Source organism: Leishmania major, chromosome 29 (assembly GCF_000002725.2).
Source record: "Leishmania major strain Friedlin complete genome, chromosome 29".
Lineage (NCBI taxonomy): Eukaryota > Euglenozoa > Kinetoplastea > Trypanosomatida > Trypanosomatidae > Leishmania > Leishmania major.
In genome coordinates this window covers 482,343-500,886 of record NC_007270.2, presented here as the reverse complement: position 1 = coordinate 500,886, position 18,544 = coordinate 482,343, and the positions used below count along the sequence as shown (strand labels likewise).

The window sequence follows — 18,544 nt, the reverse complement described above, 5'->3', positions numbered from 1 at the left end:
TACCGTGTGCGGGCGGAGTGGCACGCTTCGCTTCAGCGTCGGAGGGGATCTGCCAGCCCAAGCGCTTGCAGGTACAAAGACACGGCCATCATGGCGCGTGCCTCCCGAATGGTTGCCGCGCTGCTGCCCTTCAAGGTCTGCAGTCGTTGCTTCTCCGCGACGTTGGCGGTAGGGCACGTTGTCGACAGCGAAACTGTCTGAAGGAGAGTGAATCATGTGGAGCACGAGAGTCAGAAAGACATGCGCTCAAGGTGCGGTGCTCGAGAATGTCCAGAGCACGTAGAGAATACACTTTTACAAGGGAACAGGAGGGCAGCAGGGGACGCTTTCGCTCGAAGTGATCTCAAACGCACGCGAACTGTGCGAGCACACAGTGCATGCAACACCACCGCCACGTTCTCACTGGGGAGCGCAGCAGCCTTTACTACGGGCGTAGACGGCGGTGGTGTTGAGGTCCTCACACGTAGACTAGGTCGCTTTCATATCCATAACTGCAGTACCCGCCATCCTCATCCTCATCCTCATCCGCGTCGGCGCTAAAGCTGTCTACTTCCGCCGACGTCATCGCCTGCTGTCGTCGCGGGTAGATCCCAGCCGCCTGCGACACTACGGCGGAGTCGCCGTTACTGAAGGGGAGGGCAGAGCTGCGGCGCAGTCCATTGGTACGCCGACGTCGACTCGCTCCAGCGTCTATCGGCGGCTTCGAAAGCACCACTGGAATGGAGAGGCGCGTGCGCTGCCATGACGCGGGTGCGCGACACTCTGGCGTCTTGGCCGCCGTTGCCGCTGACACCGCCGTCGCCGACGCCGTCGCGCAAGTCGATGAGTACGAAGCGGTAGAAGGTCGGCCTTCACGTAACTCGGCCGCGGCGGACCCGATCAGGGCGTTGGCCTGCATGGAGCCCGCACGTGACGGCAGCGAGGACGGGGCCGACGCGGCGAAGTCTCCACAGTCTTCGCCACCACCACCACCGTCGTTCACTATCCTGTTTGGTTCATGCTCGTGCCCATCCAGCATGTCGCCTCTGCCGTGGCCCCCTTCCGCGTCGTAGGGCTGCGTGCTTTCGCTGCCCCTGCGAGGGCACGACCTACTAGCAAAGAAATCGCTGCTAAGCACCCTACACAATGCCTGCGGCTGCACATCATTATCCTGGGCCTGCTGCCACTGTTGCAAGCGCTGAGTGTAAGTCTCCGGCACGTCATTGGGCTCCTGCTTTTCCTCTTGCCTCTCGCCCGGGTGGTACCCACGTCGGAGTCGCGATGAGGTCGTCACCGACGAGACCGCGTTGATCGAAGCTATCGAGGAAGACAACTCTGGCGCCACGTGGCGGTGGCTGCCTTCCCCCGCTTCCGCTCGGCAGCCTCCTGTTCCGTGAGCAATAACCGTCGACTTCAACGCTGCCACCGTGTCCTCCGCATCATTCACGTGTGCCGAAGAGGAGGACAGCAGAGAAGTCTCTCGCTGCCAGTGCACCTGCTGCCGTGGCTCGCGCAGCGGCCCCCGCGGAGGCGGGGGCCGCGTTGACGCGGAGGGCACGCTCGAGTACACGTCGCCGCCGTCAATGGAGAGGGTGGGGGCGGGGTAGGGTGCATGGCGATCCCACAGCATCGGTGCGTCATCGAGGCTATCTTCCACCCCATCGCCATCGCTGTTTCCCGGCTCCTCGCTAGTGCCGAGATCGCTTGATGGGCCTGTGTACGCCTCCCTAAGGCCTCGACTCGCCGATGCGCTCGCTGCGTGGCAGGTGTGCGTAGGCCATGCTCTGGACACCGAATTGCTGTGGAGGCAACTGTTCAGGGGGGTACAATGTGAGCAAGCGGCCAACGTATTCCTCGTCCTGGAAGAGGTCGGTGAGGTGGGGTGGGCAGCTTCCGCGCCGACGTCACCGAAAGTGCGCCCTGCTGGTTGAGTGGCACAAGAAGGCTGGTCGGGGTTTTGCGAGCCAAGTGATGACGACCGTTCCACTGACGAATGCAGCCCGGGGCCGCTGTCGCTCTCAACGTAGTGGGGCCGGATATGTACCTCAGCCTTCTCCTCCACCCCCGACACAAGGCCTTGTGTGGCAGGCACGTCGTCGGCTACGTCGTCGTCTCGCCCCCCTGTCACTTGTCGCGCAGCCACTGCCGCCGGGATCGCGTCAGCTACGTGGTCATCTGCAAAGAAGGTCGACATGACAGGGGCGTCGCACTCCGTCGCTGAACCCTCCATCGCGGCTGCACTCGTCACAGATTGCGGCAGCGGGGTGTGCTCCAGGGAAGCAAACGAGTCCATGCAAGGGATGCCGGCTCTGTTCGTGAGCGATGAGCCAAGCACCGGGGTGTAAGGTGAGTGTGGCGGGGTTTCGTATCGTGTTTGCGAATCGAATGACGTGCACAGCAACACCTCGAAGTGGCTCGTGCAGCTGTCTGCGCGCCGCACCGATAGCGTGGGGTCACCCTGGTCCAAGTCCTCAGTTTCCACGGCACCGCAGGTGGGCAGCGGCGCGGCGGGAGCTTGCGAGCCCATCACGCGTCCCCGCCTGACAAAGCCCTCACGCACCGCCAAATCTGCCAGCGCAGACGGTGACCCGGTCACAGCGGTGTCGATGGATGAAGGCACGGCAAGTGGTCCCGCGTCGCCAGTGAAGCGCTGCAGTCGCTGCTGAGCTGCGTGGTCGTTCGCGACCCAATCGAGGTCCGCGCTGGCGCTGTGAAGTGAGTCGAACGGAGCGTGGCACGCGGCGGGGTCAGCGGTGACTCTGTGCCGGGTGGTGGACTCGCCGTCACCGTGATAGCGCCTTGGCCGGCGCGCCGTTGTGCCGTTAGTGCGACTCTCGTTGTCAAAGCCCTCACCGCCCGCGTCGTTTGCTCGGACACCGCTGTCACTGTGGAGGCGATACAAGCCTCTACCTACCTCGCTTCTCCCCATCGAGGCAACAGCTGCATGGCTCAGCGCTGGGGGCTTTAGCCGCGAATGCTCCGGCGCCTCAGCAGTGGCTGCCGTCGCTCCTCCGTGGCCCAGCTCCACCGCTTCGAGTTTTGAAGCCGCTGGTGAACAGCGAGCGCAGCCGCTACCGGTCCTGTCGGGTGCTTCCTGCACCCCCCGTCTGGCAGCGATCGCGGGTGAGCGCACAGAGGCGTTATCGTCGCCGCAACCAGCCAAAAACAAACTGCAATTGCCACGTTGCGCGAGAGGAGGAGGAGTTGTCGCGGAGAAGACGCCCAGTGACGTAGACAGCGGCACGCCCGTTTGCCGGTGATGAGTAGACGCAGCCACTACGCTGCTCCGACTCGGCGGAGATGCGCCGGGAGCCCTCACGGGGGGCGCGTGCATCACATAGTGATGCCACTTTTGCTGTTTCTGCTGCTGCTGCTGCTGCTCATTCCGCCGCGCCTCACTGACCTCTCTTGCGAGGCAACACATCGGGTCGCCAGCGGTGCGTGTGTCCGCTTCTCTTGGCACGTCGTCCTCCATCTCACTCACCGCAGTCGGTGGCTCGTCTGCCGCGTCGCTGGTCTTCGACTGTGGGGCTGCGTACTGTCGCCCCCGAAAGCCATGGACAATTTTCTCTCCTGGCCCCAGTCGGGCAGCTGGGTCGATTAGTGTCTTCCTCTGCCCCCCATCTGCCACCGATTGCACCGGTCCGGCGATATCACGAGTGCCCGCCACAGCGGACACGGAAGATTGGGCATCCCTCCCCACCACATCAGGCATATTTGCGGCGCCTTCGAGTGGAGACCGTCGGCGCCTTGGAAGGGAGTAAGAGGGACTCTCTGCGCACGCCGGCGGCTCTAGCAGCGTTTCTCCGACTCTCTCTGAGACCGGCTCTGCCCCGCGACTGCCGTGTAGCGATAAGGATCGCTGCACTAAAGCACCCGCGCGCCACATGTCGGCGCCTGGCGAAGACTCAGGGCGCGGCGAAGGCAGGGGCGGCGGTGAAGGATATTGTCTACGTGCCGCACCGGTGTTCGCTGCTTCCGGCCTCGACAGCCCGTCCGGCGGCGTCGGCGGCGCTTCAGCGAGGCGCGCGTCCGCCTTGGCCGCCATGGCGATAGAAGCAGAGGCCAACCCGGACGCACGAGACAATGAAGCCGACGCATGGGACACATCCCGGCAACGCACGTTGGCGGTCTCGCTCTTGCGCGTCGACTTCTGTGAGGACGAAGCCCCCATCACGCGAGCCTCGCCAGCAACAACAGCCGCTGCGGCGGAGGGTGGAGAGAAGCGCAGTGACCAACTGCTAAATGGCGCGGGTGAGGCCTTGCTCGCTGTGACGGCGAGCACAGTGGTGCTTAGCAGAGGCAACAACTCCACCGGCAGAGTATACCGCTCAAGATCCAGTGAAGAAGACGCGGCTGGTCGGGAGGGCACACAATCTACCGACGGCGACTTCTCCGAAACAGCGTGTGTGGCGTGCTGCGGGCCATCTGAAGCCGCCCTCACCGCACTTGCGTTAACGTCATCGGCTCGTCTGTCAGCTGGGTGCCCCCTCGCATCGAGAGCAAAACTGCCTGCTGCTCCAGCTTCAGCTGCTGTGGGATCAGCATGTAAGAGAGCCCTAGTGCCGCCGCTGCCCGTTGCGGTCGCCTCCGCTTCGTACATGCGGCCTTCACGGCGCATGCTAGTACTGCGACTGGTGCTGCGACGGCCGCCGCGCTCAGCAGAGGAAAAGAAGTGGGAATAAAAAGATGCGACGGAGGCGCTCGAGCTCCGAGGAGGCGAATATGCACCGGCAGGCAGCGCGGATGGTCGCAGGGCTTCCGTGTCGCTGGACGTCACGCTTCTGCCGTTGCGCGCCACAGCCGCAGTAACCGACGGCGGAGAGAGGGAGGCGGCGACGGACGGGGCGGCGCTACCGTTGTGCACCGTCTTCTGTACCAGCAATGCAAGAGATGCTTCTCCCTCCTCCGACGTCATCCACCGAGTCGGCCGGGAGCTCGCATGCTTGTCCTGGCAGTCCGGCTGCCGCTGCAGCGCTTGATGTGAGCTATGCCTCGCGGAGCTTGTCTGCGCAAGGTCGAAACCGCCAGCATGGCACAGTCCATCGACGGCGGATGCAGAATCGGTTCGTGTGGTACACGATATATCATTCACCTTCGAGACGCTGAGCGAGGACAAGGTAAGGTGGCGACGGTTGCTTGCACGAGAGTTCTTGCTACAAACATCAGCGCTGATGTTCAGTCGGAGGGGGTGTGCACCGAGTCCCGGTGTAGCGACAGCTGCAGCAGACTGTGGCCCCGATGGTGGCGGTGATGGCGGCTGGCGCTGCAGATGCGAACGAGACGTCGATAGCTGCAAAACCGTCCGTGCAGCCGCGCCGCTGGGAGACACGAGAGAAGCAGCGCGTGACGCGGCAGGGGCGTCGAACGCCGAAAAGTGGGCACCTCTGGCGTCAGTGCCACTCCTGATTAAGTCCCTGTCTTGCTGTAAGGAGCCGAAGCTCCAGTATGCACGAGACTCAGCGGACTGCGTATCGTGGGCCTCCCCGTGCCTCATGCCTGACGCATTCCGGTCGCTGTTCATGCCCAGCACATACTCCTCCACTCGTATGTCTTCCTCTGCGAGCCTCATTGAAGTGAAGAATGCACTGCACTCTCGGTGCGCTGCGTGCTTCGAGAAGGATGGCGGTGGTGGTGCTGGAGAGTCCTCGAAAGCAAGGCCCCGCCGTGCTGCTTTGGGCCACCGGGTTCGGCGCATCGTCGACGATGGCTGCTTGCCCCGCAGCGGCTCGCGTGTGCCGCTTGCATAGCCAGTTGGCTCCCCCTCCCTACGCACCCTCACGTGAGAAGCGCATGAATCACGCATGAGGTTGTCATGTGCATCCGAAAAAAGGGCCGCGCACGACTGTATCTTCGAGTGCTGCATGGCGGAAACGCACCGCGTGATGGTCAACAGCGCGCGCATATCTGGCTCATGGGCGTACGTGGACGGCATCTGATTCGCCGTTTTCCTCTCGCACTATCCACGACGTCGACAAGAAATACTCAGCGAGGTGTGATCCGACACACTCGCGCCCGCGGGGGGAGAGGAGGAGGAGGGGGGAGACAATAAAAAATAGAAAACGGCAGGCAAAGCAAATCTAGTCTAACGAAGATGGCAAGGACACACAAGCAACACAGGCGGGAGCGAAGGAAATGGGCACCACCGACATGAATAAGCGTAACAGGAGAGGGATAGGTAGAGAGAGAGCGAGGCGATCGAAAAAAAGGGCGGTGGCACCTCTCTGAGATCGGCAGGGGGAGTAGAGAGCGTGATGGATACGCAGACACGCGAAGGTTGCGCAGCCGAAGCACAAGGCAGCAGATGAGCGCACTCGGTAATAGATTACAGTCCGGCCGGTTCGAGAGGCATGCAACCCCTTTTTTTTTCAATGAGAGGGGAGAGAGTAGCGGAGAGCGAAGGAGATGGCGGCGCGTGTCTGTCTGTGTTTGTGTGTGCGTGTGCGTCTGTGTGGCACCTTTGTCGCTGAGGGAAAACAAGTGGAGCAGCGGTCCAGTTGAAGCAGCCGCACTGTCCCCTCCTCCTCCTCCCCCCCCCCCTCGGCCTTCTCTCCCGCTTATGAGGAGATGAGTTTACGTATTGTGCGGTGATGTGGATGGGGAAAAACGACGCTTCGGTGGGACTTGATGTGCCTGTGCAACCAGATCCACTCCAGAATGAGCGCGTGTTTGCTCGCTGTAGGGTCTATGCGCTTTTTTTTTGGGGGGGGGGGGTGCGCGCGTGGGTTTGTCTATGAAAGAAAAAAAAAAACGTATCCCCCTGAGCGTGTGGTGCCGCGATGCCGCCTGTGGGACGGTCTGACACGTCCGCGATGGGCTCCGGCCTCGCCGCGCCACAAAAAAAAGTATCAAGCACAAAAAAGAGCGAGCAGAGAGAGAGAGAGAGTCACGCGCGCGTGCGCAGCACCTCCGGGCAAGAGCACAGATGCTACACGCGAATGAGAGCACCGCCGAGCGGAAAATAAAGACGAGTCAAGTGCAACTCCGCGAGAAACGGAAAGGAAACGTGAGGCACGGCAGGGCAGGGCGTGTGCGCTACGAACACATCGGAAATGGGTGCCGGACGTGCGCATAAGAAGGGCGGGTATACGTGAAAGACAAACGCGTGGAGGCAGAGTGAGGGAGCCAAGACACGGATAGGGACGAAGGTGGGAAGAGAGAGGAAGCAGCAGTACCATCTGTTTGCAATACTCATGCAGCACAAGTTGACCGCTCGCGACGGCGCACAGCTACGCATGCAGCCAAGTGCGCCTGTATGTGTGTGTGTGTGTGTGTGTGTAGACGTCTGTTTTCCCCTTACCCTCCCCCCCAGGGACACACGCACACACGCTGATGGCTGTCGTAAAATAATGTACGGAGGTGTGAGAAACACACGGAAGGGGCCGAGTGCTTGTTTTGAAAATACGCGTGCGCACTGAAAAGAGAGAGAGAGACAGAGAGAAGCATCCTCCCAAAGCAAAAAATTAAGGCAAAGGCCTGAAAGGGCGAATCATCTGAGTGTCCTGCGCACGCACGCAGCGCAGAAGACAAGGGGGAGAGGCGAGAAAGAGGGCAGAGCACCGCCGTCACCGCACACGAAACTCGGTCCCTTTCACCGCTCCCATTCATCCTTCACGCTTGCCCCCCCTCCCCCTCCCACAACGCACACGCCCACCCAAGCATGTGCCTGCGCTCGAATAGAATCCTTCGGAGTTCACGTGCAATCATCTGCCTGCGCTGCCGTTCTCTTTTTCTTATGAGAACATCTTAGCGAACATCTTCTTCGTCTTTGCCTTTTCTGCCCCCAGGGCGGCCTTTGCCTTGTTCAGCTCTGCCACAACAACCGGGTCGTCCTGCGACACCGCCTTGGCCTTCTCCAGGTCTGTCACTGCCTCCTCGTACTCCTTCAGCGCGCTGTAGGCCTGCCCGCGGCGGAAGAGCGCCTTCGGGTGATCTGGCACGAGTTCGAGCGCGTTGGTGCAGTTGTTCACCGCGTTCTTCCACAGCCCGAGCTTGACGCTGCAGGAGGCGATGTTGAGGTAGCACGAGAGGGAGATCTCCCGCTTCTTTGTCTTGTTCTCCTCGCTGCTCGTGTCGTAGAGCTGGCCGAGAATGGAGAGCGCCTGCACGAAGCGCGTCTGCGCCTCAGCCCAGCACTCCTCCCTAAACAAGCCCTGCCCCTGTTCACGCCGCTTCTGCGCCATGCGCAGACGTTGGGGGTCGCTCTTCAAGTCGGACTCGTCCTCCTGCCGCTCCTTGCTCAGCTTCACCAGTTCTTCCTCCTTCCTCTTCTCCTCCGCACGCACGCTCTCGTAGTACGCCTCTATCTCAGAGAAGTGCTCCGTGACGTGGGCCTGCACCGCCGCCAGCTTCTCGTTCAACTCCACCGAGCTTGCCTCATCGCCCTCGCTGCGCACGTACGCGTCGACCTCCTCAATGTAGGCCCGCATCTCGGTCTTCTTCTCACTCGACGCAGCGCAGTTGTCGACTGCGGCCAGGGTCTGCAGAATGTACGAGTCAAGTCGATTCAGCGCGGCCAGTCGCTCGTGGATGCGGGCGTCACTGTCTTCCATCTGTTTCTCCAGCATTATCCACTCCGTCACGGCCCTCACCCCTGCCTCGGAGAGCGGTCGGTTGATGGGGGAGTTCGCGTCAAGGACCTCAAAGCCAATGAGCTCGACCTGGTGAGCCTCCGCTACCGACGATGCGGTCGTGGCCTGTGCCGTCTGTTCCTCGTCCTGTTGCCTTGCAATGGTCAACTGGCGCACCTCAGCGAGGATGGCGCTGCCCTCCGCCACGCTGAGGTTGGCATCGAGCGATACGCCGACACGCGTGATGCCGAACACCTCCCTGATCGCCTCCATGACGCACACGGAGCGCCACCCGCCACCAATCACCTCGACGCGGGGGGGCACAGCTGCCGCCTGCGAACCGTCCTCCGTCGCGCTCGGCACCGGCAGCTTCTCTTTGATGGCCGTGAGCATCGCACGCACCGCCTGCAGAAACGGCAGCGCCGCCTGCTCCATCATCGCACGCGTTACGGAAACGATGATGTCGATGTCCCCGCTAAGGCCTTCTAGCTGCACCTGCGTCTCGTCCGTCGTCGACAGCACCTCCTTGGCCTTTCGGCATTCGCGCAGGATCTTGCGAAACGACTTGATGTCGCCACGCAAGGGATCGGCCGCCGCGCCGAACTTCTTGCCGAGCTCACTGTATACGTGGCTGCAGAGAAGAGCATCGATGTACTCGCTGCCCATGCGCAGCGTCTGGCAATCCACCTTCTCCACGCGCGGCTGTGAGGCCATGATGAGGGAAGCGACTGAGCAGCTCTGTCCAATGTCGATCAGCACCACTGGCACCGCCGCGCCGTCGTGCTTCGCGGGTAGGCCGCTGTACTGGAGGTGGTGGAAGTACACGGCGGTGGCCTCGTCTGAGTGGGCGATTATCGTCTGCTCTTGCGGCACGCCAGCAAGCAAAGTGGCTTGGCGGAGCGCTTCGAAGGAAGCCGCGTATGCTGCAGACGGCACAGCCAGGCAGACCGGAGAAGTGCGTATCATCCCCTTTTCCGGCAAGAGCTGCAAGAGCGACTTGATGTAGAAGGCAGCCACCTGCGCTGGGTGGGTAAGGTGCTCCTGCGCACCAAGCTGCCGGGATTTCAAGACAACAGCCTCAGTCATGGCGGTGGCTGGTGACACCACCTGCAGTGATACGGCGGTGTCTTTTGGCACCTGCTCCCCAGACGTGTAGCCAAATATCCACGGCGCAAGATCGACAATGGTCTCCGACGCCTTCGTCACCTGCCGCGCCGCAGCGTTCTCGCCGAAAGAGCGAGCCTCGTTGGCGGCAAACGACACCACGGTGCTCGTGGCCTCGTTGCCCAAGGCGTTGCGTATAATGGTCGGCATCAGCTTCGCTGGGTCCATGACAGCCACACGAGTAGTGGCGGAGCCAATGTCGATGCCGACCGTATACGCGGTCACGGCTGCCGTTGAAGCCGGGCCGGTAGCCGCCGGGGAGGTTCCCGGAGACGCCGGTGCGGCCTCCGCGCCTGTAATCGATGCGTCCGTGGCGCTCATCGCTGCCCACGAAGAAGCAGGTTGCGGAACAAATCTCTGTTGTGCCTCAAGTACGAGGCCAAGGAAAAGCACCAAAGAGCGCTGGCCCAGCGGCGGTAGAGGGAGGGGGGAGGGGGGGGGGGGGGCAACGGAAGGGGGGGGGGGAGATGCTGAGCCGAGTGCGTGTTTGTCCGTATGTGTGAGGGTGTAATGAAGGCGCGCGATCACGGTGGTGACGTTTGTGGCTGCTGAGTTGGCGAGTGTGCGTTAATTTTTTGTTGCTGGTGCGAGTGCTGAGATCTGCGGCATGTCCAATAGAAAGAGGGGATGGGATGAAGATAATGCAAGATGGAAGTGAGTTCGACGTGCGCAGACACGGAGAGAGAGAGAGAAAGAGAAAGGCTCAAGGGCATGAATGCCGAGAGCGGTCACGTCCCCCGGACCTTCTCCGCCAACGTGAGGGCGAAAAAGGCGTGACAGGCCCCCCTTCATGACCGAAAAATGTAACGAAACAAAATGCCAATGTCGGCATTGCTGGTAAGCGGTCGGGTCGTGATGGCGCTTCCCCAGAGAGAGAGAGAGAGAGGGCAAGGAGGAAGGGGGCTGCCCACGAGCGCGTGCTCGCAGGTGCGCAGCAGCACGCAGGTCGAAAACGGCACCCTCACGCACGCACACGTTCAAAAGTGGCTGCCCTCACGCTCTGGACGCGCCGCTTTCCTCGATCCCTTCGATTTTCCCATCTCGACTGTCTGCTTGCCTTGCATTATTGCGCCGTGTCTTGACACAACACCAGGCTACGCGCGGTAGCGAGCGAGCGAGGCCCACAACGCACGGACCCCCGCACACGCACACACACACACACACACACACGCACCCTTGAAAAAGAGGTTGCACACCTGCAGAAGGAGCCCGACAACAACAAACGCAAACGATAAAGGAATGGACTCGCAGAGAAGCGGCAACGGCATTCGACGACCACATGGCAACGACATACCGCATCAGCAGGACCTCCTCTACCCTTCACACCCCCACACAGGCATTGCACACACGCGTACGTCGAGACGCCCCTTCCCCTCGGCTAATCGGCTATAGAGGAACAGCTGCCAAGCACATGCGCGCGTGCGAGTGCGAGTGGCACGTTCACCCGTCCCCTCGACTGACATCAGAGCGTAAAACAGCAGAGCACGACAAAACACTCTCTACGGTCACCAAAACAACGGCGCAGTCTCAGCCCCTCCCCCTCCTCCTCCTCCTTCATTCGTTGGAGAAGAGAGGGAGGGAGGGAAGGAGGGAGAGGGGGCTGTCACCTGCTACGCGGCCCACCCCGCTCACAAGATACCCCTCGCGTGCAGCAGTCCAGTCCGCCTACCACTTCCCTTGCCTTGTAGCGAATTAGGCGCACTAATTCGTGTTGAACATGTCCACGTACTGCGGCCGCTTACCAGGCCGCGCGGCACCACGACCAGCCATCGTTGGCGGCGGCACGTCACGGCCCGCAACTGCGGGGGCGCCACCACCTGGGCGAGGTGCCGGCATGCCCCCTCCTGCATGAACGGGGGCTGGAGCACCTGGGCCAGGATGCGCGTTGCCAGGCTGAGGTGGTTTACCTGGTGCTGGTCGCTGCAGCAGCGCCGACTCAGAAGGGGATGGGCCCCATGCGGCCGCAGAAGCTGCCGGTGCGGAAGTCGGCCCCGCAGCCTTGGGTGCCATCTTGGGCGGGCCTGCCTTGGCGAGCTCTCGCAGCCGCTTCTCCTCCTCTGTCTCCTCGAACAGCCACCGGCCCGTCACAGGGTCGAACGCTGGTGGCTTCTCGGTATCAAGGTGCATCGGCTTCGCCTCGTCCGACTTCTGCTCGCCAGCTGCCTCGCTGTTGCCGCGCCGGAAGAAGTTGCGCAGCACATCGAGCGAGCGGGAGCGACGCGGTGCGGGCTGCTTCAGGTTACCAGCAGCTGACGCCGGTGCCGCCTTGGCGCTGGCGTTGCCGGGCTTGCCGCCAGAAGGTGGTGCTGACGGCTCCGGCGGCTGGAGGGCGGCCGCGCGATCGCGTGTGAGCGGAGAGGTGGCGGTGGCAGGCGGCGAGGATGGCAGCAACGCGCGGTTGAGCAATGAGGGGTGCTGCGGTGTTGGCGCCTGTCGCTGCTGGGGGTTTGGCGGCGGCAGCGGGCCGGTGTGGTGCACCTCTGAGGTCGCGTGCGCCAACGTTGACCTGCTTGTACTAGGCACCTTGTCAGCCTCGTCGTCGGTGTTCTGCGGCAGCCCTTCACGCGAGTGTGATGGGAGTCCGGCGGAAGCGTGTGGGGAGGGCTGCTGCGTGGTGGCCTCGCTCTCAGGGACCGACTCACCCCTCGCTGCAACAGCAGCGCCGTCTAGAGCATCCGGTGGCTGCTGCGGCGACGACGGCGGCACGCCACCAAAGAGGTAGACGAGCTCATTGAGTGTGCGCGGCGGCACACGCAGAGAGAAGGCCAGGGGTGGGGGCATGCGCTGCAGCAATGCGTGCAGTGCTTGCGCAGACTCCTTGCCGAGTCCCAACTCGCGCAGCCACAGCACCTGCATCATGCGGTACCCAACGTCGCTCCGAGGCTGGCCATGTGGTAGTCCGTGAAACGGCACTGGCGGCTCAGCTGACTCGGGGGGTGACAGTGGAGGTGCCCGCGCGTCGAGCCGCGCGCTCACTAGCTGCACCAGCTGCGTGAGCAGCGTCGTGACAGGCGTCAGGAAGCTTGCACGGCATCCCTGCGTGGGGTGGTACGTGCCGCCGACCACGCCGATGCGCCGCCGTATCTCCTCCATGACCTGTCGCTGATCGGGACGCGGCAGCAGATCCTCCACATCCTCCGGGGACAGAGAGGATGCCGGGGGAAGAGGCTCCGCACCGGCGCGGGCCGGGCCCGCCATACCAAGTGGTGTGAGGTGCAGCAGCAGCAAGCACGTATGCGCCTCCACGACGAGGTGAACCTGTTGGAGCGTCGTGGCAAGCTGCAGCAGGCCGTTTCCGCTGTGGCGAGTGAAGTTCGCAAGCAAAATCGCAGCGTGGCGGCGCCACGTTTGCTGCAGCATCTCCTGATCGCGCAAGAACATCTGCTGTTGCCGCTTGTGTTGCTGCTGTTGGTGCTGGGCAGCCTCCGACATGCTTCTCCCCTCACCTAACGCCGCCGCCTCCTCATCCTCCTCGTCCGCCTTCGAGGGGGGCGGGACCAAGGGAGGGAGTGGCATCTCGTTGAACATGCTGTAGGCGTGGGCGAGCGGAGACGTGACCGAAAGTTCCTGCTGCATGACCGCCTGGACACTGCGTAGGTACAAGTCCTTGGTCGGGCACATCATGGAGATCAGGAGCGCGTGCGCGTGGAGGTGCGCCTCGAGGGCGGCCTCGACCGCCTCCACGCGCTGGCCCGTGCACAGCAGATCCTCCACCCGGCGGAGCGCGGCAGCCCGCTCCTTCGAGTCGCATCTAGCGGTGCTGGCCACCAGGTTCAGCGGCGAGATTGCCATCAGCGCATCATTCGCCTCCGTGGCGCTGGTGCCACCAGCGCCAGCAGCGGGACTGACAGCGGCGCTCCTGCTACGAGCGGTCGCCGCGCGCGTGCGAGCGTCAGCCTGCGCCGCCGCCGTAAGCAGCTCGGCGAGTCGGCGGCCACCGTTCTCCTTCCACACAAAGCCGCCTCCATCCTTTTGCGGCAGTGAGTCCATCAGCATCAACTCCAACACCTCACCGAGCGGGGCAGGGACGCAGCCTTTCAGCGCGTCCATCACCCTCGCCACCACCGCGCCTGTCGCTTCGTCCCCGGCCGCCCACTGATCCGCGAGCAGGGCACATGGCAGCACCGCGTCCGTCAAGGCTCGCACGTAGCGCCGGCCGTACTCGGTGCCCCGGATCCCCTTGCGGTCCACCATCGACCCCCGCGCCGTCAGCGCCTCCGTCACGCTACAGAAGCTGAGACAGATACCGATGCTGCCTCCCAGTGTACCTACACCAAGAGGGCGCGGCACCGGCGACGTGTTAGCGCGGGCAGCTCCACTTAGTGACGTGCTTCGTACCGACCCGGTTCGTGAGGAAGCCGAGGTGATTGGCTGTACTAACGGAGACCGGGCGCTGTTCGCGATGAGCGGCGAACAGGAGTTTGAGTTGTTGAAACACGCCGCGATGCATGAAAAGCCTTTCCTGTCGCTGCTGTTGCCACCCTGAACCCCTGGCGGTAGGGTGGCGCCGCCGACGAAGATGGCAAAGCACGGTGCCCCGCTGCGGCGTAACTTTTTGCGCACTGCCCCGCTGGCAAACGATCCTGTCAGCGACGCGCCGCCCGACAATGCGCCGCTGCCACTGATACTCACGTTTGTGGCGCTCAGGTAGCAGTTGGAGTTTTGGGCAGACTTGGAGAAAGGGTTGACCAGCGTAGCGCCACCTGGCATGCGTGCGGTGGCGGTGCTGGGGGCACCTTCGTCGCCGGCGAAGTTTAGCAGCGGTGCGGTGGTAGAGTTGGACTCCAGCGGCAGCGCTGGATCGTCCTTGGGCGGCGGCGGCGCGCCGTTCGGCTCCAGAGATGAGATGGACAAGTAGCCAGGGGCCTTCACCACCTGAGCATGCGGTGGCGGCTTGTGCTGTGCCAGCGCCGATTGAGCTGAGCAGAGAGAGCCCATCACGGCTTGGTGGGGCCTTTGTCTTGATGTGCTGTCGGCAGAGGTGTTCGCCGCATCCATCAGCAGCCCGTTCGAGGGGGTAAAGAGAAAATTCTCACCTGGTTCCAGGAAAGGGTTAGACGAGGACGGGCAATCGTGACAACTCCACGTGTCAGCTACCTTGCGCGGCGAGGGCTTCAGCGCTGGCGTGCCGTCTTTGCTGAAGGGGCTCTCAGAGATGCTTGTGCTGTGCGGAAAGCCCGGGTTCGGAAGCGGCGGCAAGGCGCTGCTCTTGGAGATGGTCCTCGTCGGCAGCACTGGCGGAGGAGGGCCGGATGGCTGCGGTATGAGATCAGCAGAGGGGGCGGTCGGCCCCTCTTGGCGCTGCTCCTGCGCTTGCGGCTCGTGTGTTGGCTGCGGCGGCGGTTGTTGCTGAGACGCGTGTGGTGCTTTAGGGTGGACTTGCGTGAAGATGGCGCTGCAAGGGTTTGCAGCGCCTCTCTTCTGCGCCGGTGAAAGGGGAGGTGCAGCGAGAAGACCATTCCGCAGCGGCGGCGACGGCTGGTACTGCCCGGCAGCGCCACTTTCCTCGCTCAACTCATCCTGCATGGAGCGACGAACAGCCTGGGCGTCGTTGTCGTGCGTGTAGTCGAGAGCGCAGCTGTCGGTAGCGCCAAGCTCACCCTCGTCCTGCTCAGCTGTCGCCATTGGTGTCGCCTCCAGCGGCGGCACGCTGTCGAAGGGTAGAGGTCGCTGTGGTATTGGCGACTCGTCGACCACGGCCCGCGCATCCTCATCGCGCACGTAGGGGGACGCCACGTAGAGGCCGCGGCTCATGTTGGGGGGCACATGTGAGCTGGAAGAGTCTGACAGCGGCAGTAGATACTGCTGCCTCTGCGGCGGTGCTCGAGGCGCCGAGCCCGCTCCACTCCCTCGCGGCGTGGTAAAGCCAGTCGCGGGCCCAGTTGCTATTGTCGTGTCGCCGCTGGCTGCGGCAAAGAGCTGCTGCTGCTGTCGTTGCGGTAGCGGCGGTAGAGGAGGGCCAGCAGTGCTGGCGTCTTCCGCTGTGGGGATGTCCTTCGAACGTGACAGTTTCTCTGGTAGGTTTGCCTCCACGCCGGGGTAGGATGATGACGGTGCCGAGGGCGGCGCGCCGCTGTGAAACCCGCTGTGCAGTGCGTCATGCAGCAGCAGACCCTGCCGTGGCTGCTGCTGGGGATGTTGCCACTGCTGCTGCTCACAAGATAGCTGTTCCCGGCTGACTGTTGGCGGTGGTGGCGGCGACCCCGCAGTGGCATCGTCGCCGCTCTTCCCGGCCATTGCACGGAATGGGTTGACGAGTGTTGTAGCAGCGACAGCGTGGTTGCTGCTGGTCATGAAAGCGTTGCTGTGCTCCTGTCGACCGGCGCTCTTGTCATCTGCACTCAGTCCACTCTGCGGCGGCTCGTCGGTTGGCCTGGGCAGCGATCCCCTCGAGTCGAAACGTGGGGTGTGGGTGTGGGCGTTCGCCGGCGCTTCGGCTCCCGAAACAGTCGTCCCGCCCGCGATAAGGCCATTGGGATTCTTCGGCGGCGCTGAAGGATGAGAACTGACCGCGGCGACGCCTGCATGACCGCTACTGCTAACGTGCTCGGCGTCGGCTCTTCGCAGCAGCGCGTCCGCCTGTTGAGGACCGTCGTGACTCGCGCTCTCGCCCTTTGGATCGCCTGCCTGCGCGTTCGAAAGCAGAGTTGCATCCCAGGTGAGGGAGTCTCCGTTGCCGCCCATGGTCGGCTGAACGCTCCGCGACGAGAAAGAGTTGCCGGTCCCTGACGAAGCACTGCCGGTGCATAGTGTCGCCAGCCCCGGCACCAAGAGCGACGCATCTGCGGCTGCGCTCCCGTCGTTATCGCTGCTTCTATGCGTCGGTGCAGAGCTCCATCGACCACGCATATCCGAGCGTGCCCCGGCGCTGTGCTCCGCAGGAGCAGAGCCGGCCTCCTTGCCCCTTACCGGCGCGCCTTGGCTTTCTTGCGCCGAGGCCGACGGGTGCTGCTGAGGCGGTGCTGCGAGGCTGGAGAACGACGTGCTACGCAAGGGCGCATGGCGGGCGCCGCGCGACGTGAGGGCAGCCTCCAGTAGCTTGCGGCCACGCGACGCAGTCGTGGTCAAGTCCACCCGAGATGAGGCTGCGCGCACCGTGCGCTGCTCGACGCTGTCGCCACCGCCGGGCTGGAGAAAAGCCGGCACACTGCGACGCAGCCCGGAGCTGATGTTGGGCACGTGTCCCGGCGCCGACGGTGTGCGGCGGCCCCCAGCCTCAAGTGCCGCAGCTGATGCTGCTGCGACGCCCCCCAGAATGCTGCTGCCGCGTGACGAGGGACGGCTGTGATGCCCCACGGCGGCAGCTGCGGCCGTCTCACTCGGGCTATTCACTTCGGCTAAAAACGCGTGATACTCCTTGCGGGTGCGGCTCTGTACCCAGCGACCGGTGAACTCGCTCAAGTCACGAGGCGACTGGCGGTCATTACTTGAGTTGCGCGAGCTGGCAGACCGACCGAGGGTCGCGCCGCTAACGCGAGTCGCCAGCAGTGGTCCGGCGGGGGCTGCGGCAGGAGAGGACGTCGAAGAAAAGGCCGCCGGCGGTGGATGTGACGGCGCGGGAGGGAAAGCAGGCGCCTCCGGCTCCGTGTGCTCCAACATTGCATGCATGACACCGCTGGGCAAGGCAGCTGGCGGTGGTGGTGGCAGCGGCGAGGATGCTGCCAATGGAGTCGCGGGTTGTGGTGCCGGTGGAGGCGGGCCGGCGATACTCGTATTCACCTCTCCGCCAAAAGCGTAGTTGGGCACGGCGTACCGAGAGACGCCGCCTATACGCGGGCCACCCGTACAGGTGGCAGGCGAAAGAGGCAGCGGAGGCGGTCCCCACGGCGTGTTGAGGGCTGCCGCCTTCGGTGGGGCCGCGCAGGGGGGTGGAGGAGGCGGGCTGCCAGAGGGCTGGCCTAAGGTCAGCTGAGCGGGTGATGGTGAGGGGTGGCCTTTGTCTGCCTCTAGAGTACCTGCCGCCACAAGTGGCCGAACAGGAGGAGGTGGGGCAGCTGGATCCACGGGCCCTGGTGGTGGTGCGTAGCCGCTACCTGTGGTTGCAGGTGGCGGCACCCTGGCGCCTGCCGCGGGGTTTGCGTACTGGCTGTAAGCACTCAGCATGTTGGCCCGGCGCGCCGTCGCTGGGTCAACGACAGAGGAATAGAGTGCCCCTGGCGGCCCTGTGGGTCGCATGCTGAACATGGGCAGCGGGTGTACTTCGCCGCCTTCGGCTGCGCCTGTCCGCGGAGGCGGCGGTGGGGGCAGTGGGCCACCAGACATTACGATGTGGAGAACGAGCCTGACGCGCACAAGAAGAGGTCCAAACGCTGCAAGAAGAAACGACTACAACGTCTACCTCAACACACGCGCACACGGCAAGTATTTTTTTTTGTTATTGTTTTGCACCACACAATGCGCGCGCGGCGGGGAGGGGGTGTTCGCGCGACCTTACCGCACGTGTGAGATGCAAATGCTATAGAGTGTAGAAGAGCGGGAAGTGAGGGGGGTGGGGTGGGGTAGGGAGAAGGGCAGTATACAGCTTGCCTACTGTTTCCTTTCCCGCTTGGCTGCTCCTTTTGAGGGAGGGAAGGAGGGGGTCTTTCGTCTCTCGTGGTGGTTGGTTAGCGATATGCCTGCTGCGCATGCCCGCTTGCGATAGCTGCGCCGCCATGTTTGAAGGAGGGAAGACCACCGCCGCCACAGCGCACACGCATACAAGCGGCAGCACAACATTTAAGCAGCACCCGATAGGCGCGCGCATGGGATGCCGAGCAAGGGGGGAGGGAAGAAAGAGGCGAGAATGCATCCAGGAGAGACAGCGCCGGGACAGCGCATGGGGGGAGGGGGAG

General features: G+C 63.3%; 3 protein-coding genes across 3 annotated transcripts; all 3 read right to left on the bottom strand.

The window, feature by feature from the left end:
- Window positions 1–457: 457 nt before the first annotated feature.
- On the bottom strand, window positions 458–5,914 carry LMJF_29_1250 (hypothetical protein; the record flags this gene model as incomplete). The annotated part of the gene is made up of 1 exon (XM_003722156.1): window positions 458–5,914. The coding sequence occupies one exon, from the start codon at window positions 5,912–5,914 to the stop codon at window positions 458–460; it is 5,457 nt and encodes a 1,818-aa protein (XP_003722204.1).
- Window positions 5,915–7,712: 1,798 nt separating this feature from the next.
- LMJF_29_1240 (hypothetical protein) lies at window positions 7,713–9,881 on the bottom strand (the record flags this gene model as incomplete). Its single annotated transcript, XM_003722155.1, has 1 exon — window positions 7,713–9,881. One exon carries the CDS (start codon window positions 9,879–9,881, stop codon window positions 7,713–7,715), a length of 2,169 nt encoding a protein of 722 aa, XP_003722203.1.
- A 1,533-nt stretch (window positions 9,882–11,414) lies between these two features.
- On the bottom strand, window positions 11,415–17,321 carry LMJF_29_1230 (conserved hypothetical protein; the record flags this gene model as incomplete). Its single annotated transcript, XM_003722154.1, has 1 exon — window positions 11,415–17,321. The coding sequence occupies one exon, from the start codon at window positions 17,319–17,321 to the stop codon at window positions 11,415–11,417; it is 5,907 nt and encodes a 1,968-aa protein (XP_003722202.1).
- Between the last annotated feature and the right edge of the window lie 1,223 nt (window positions 17,322–18,544).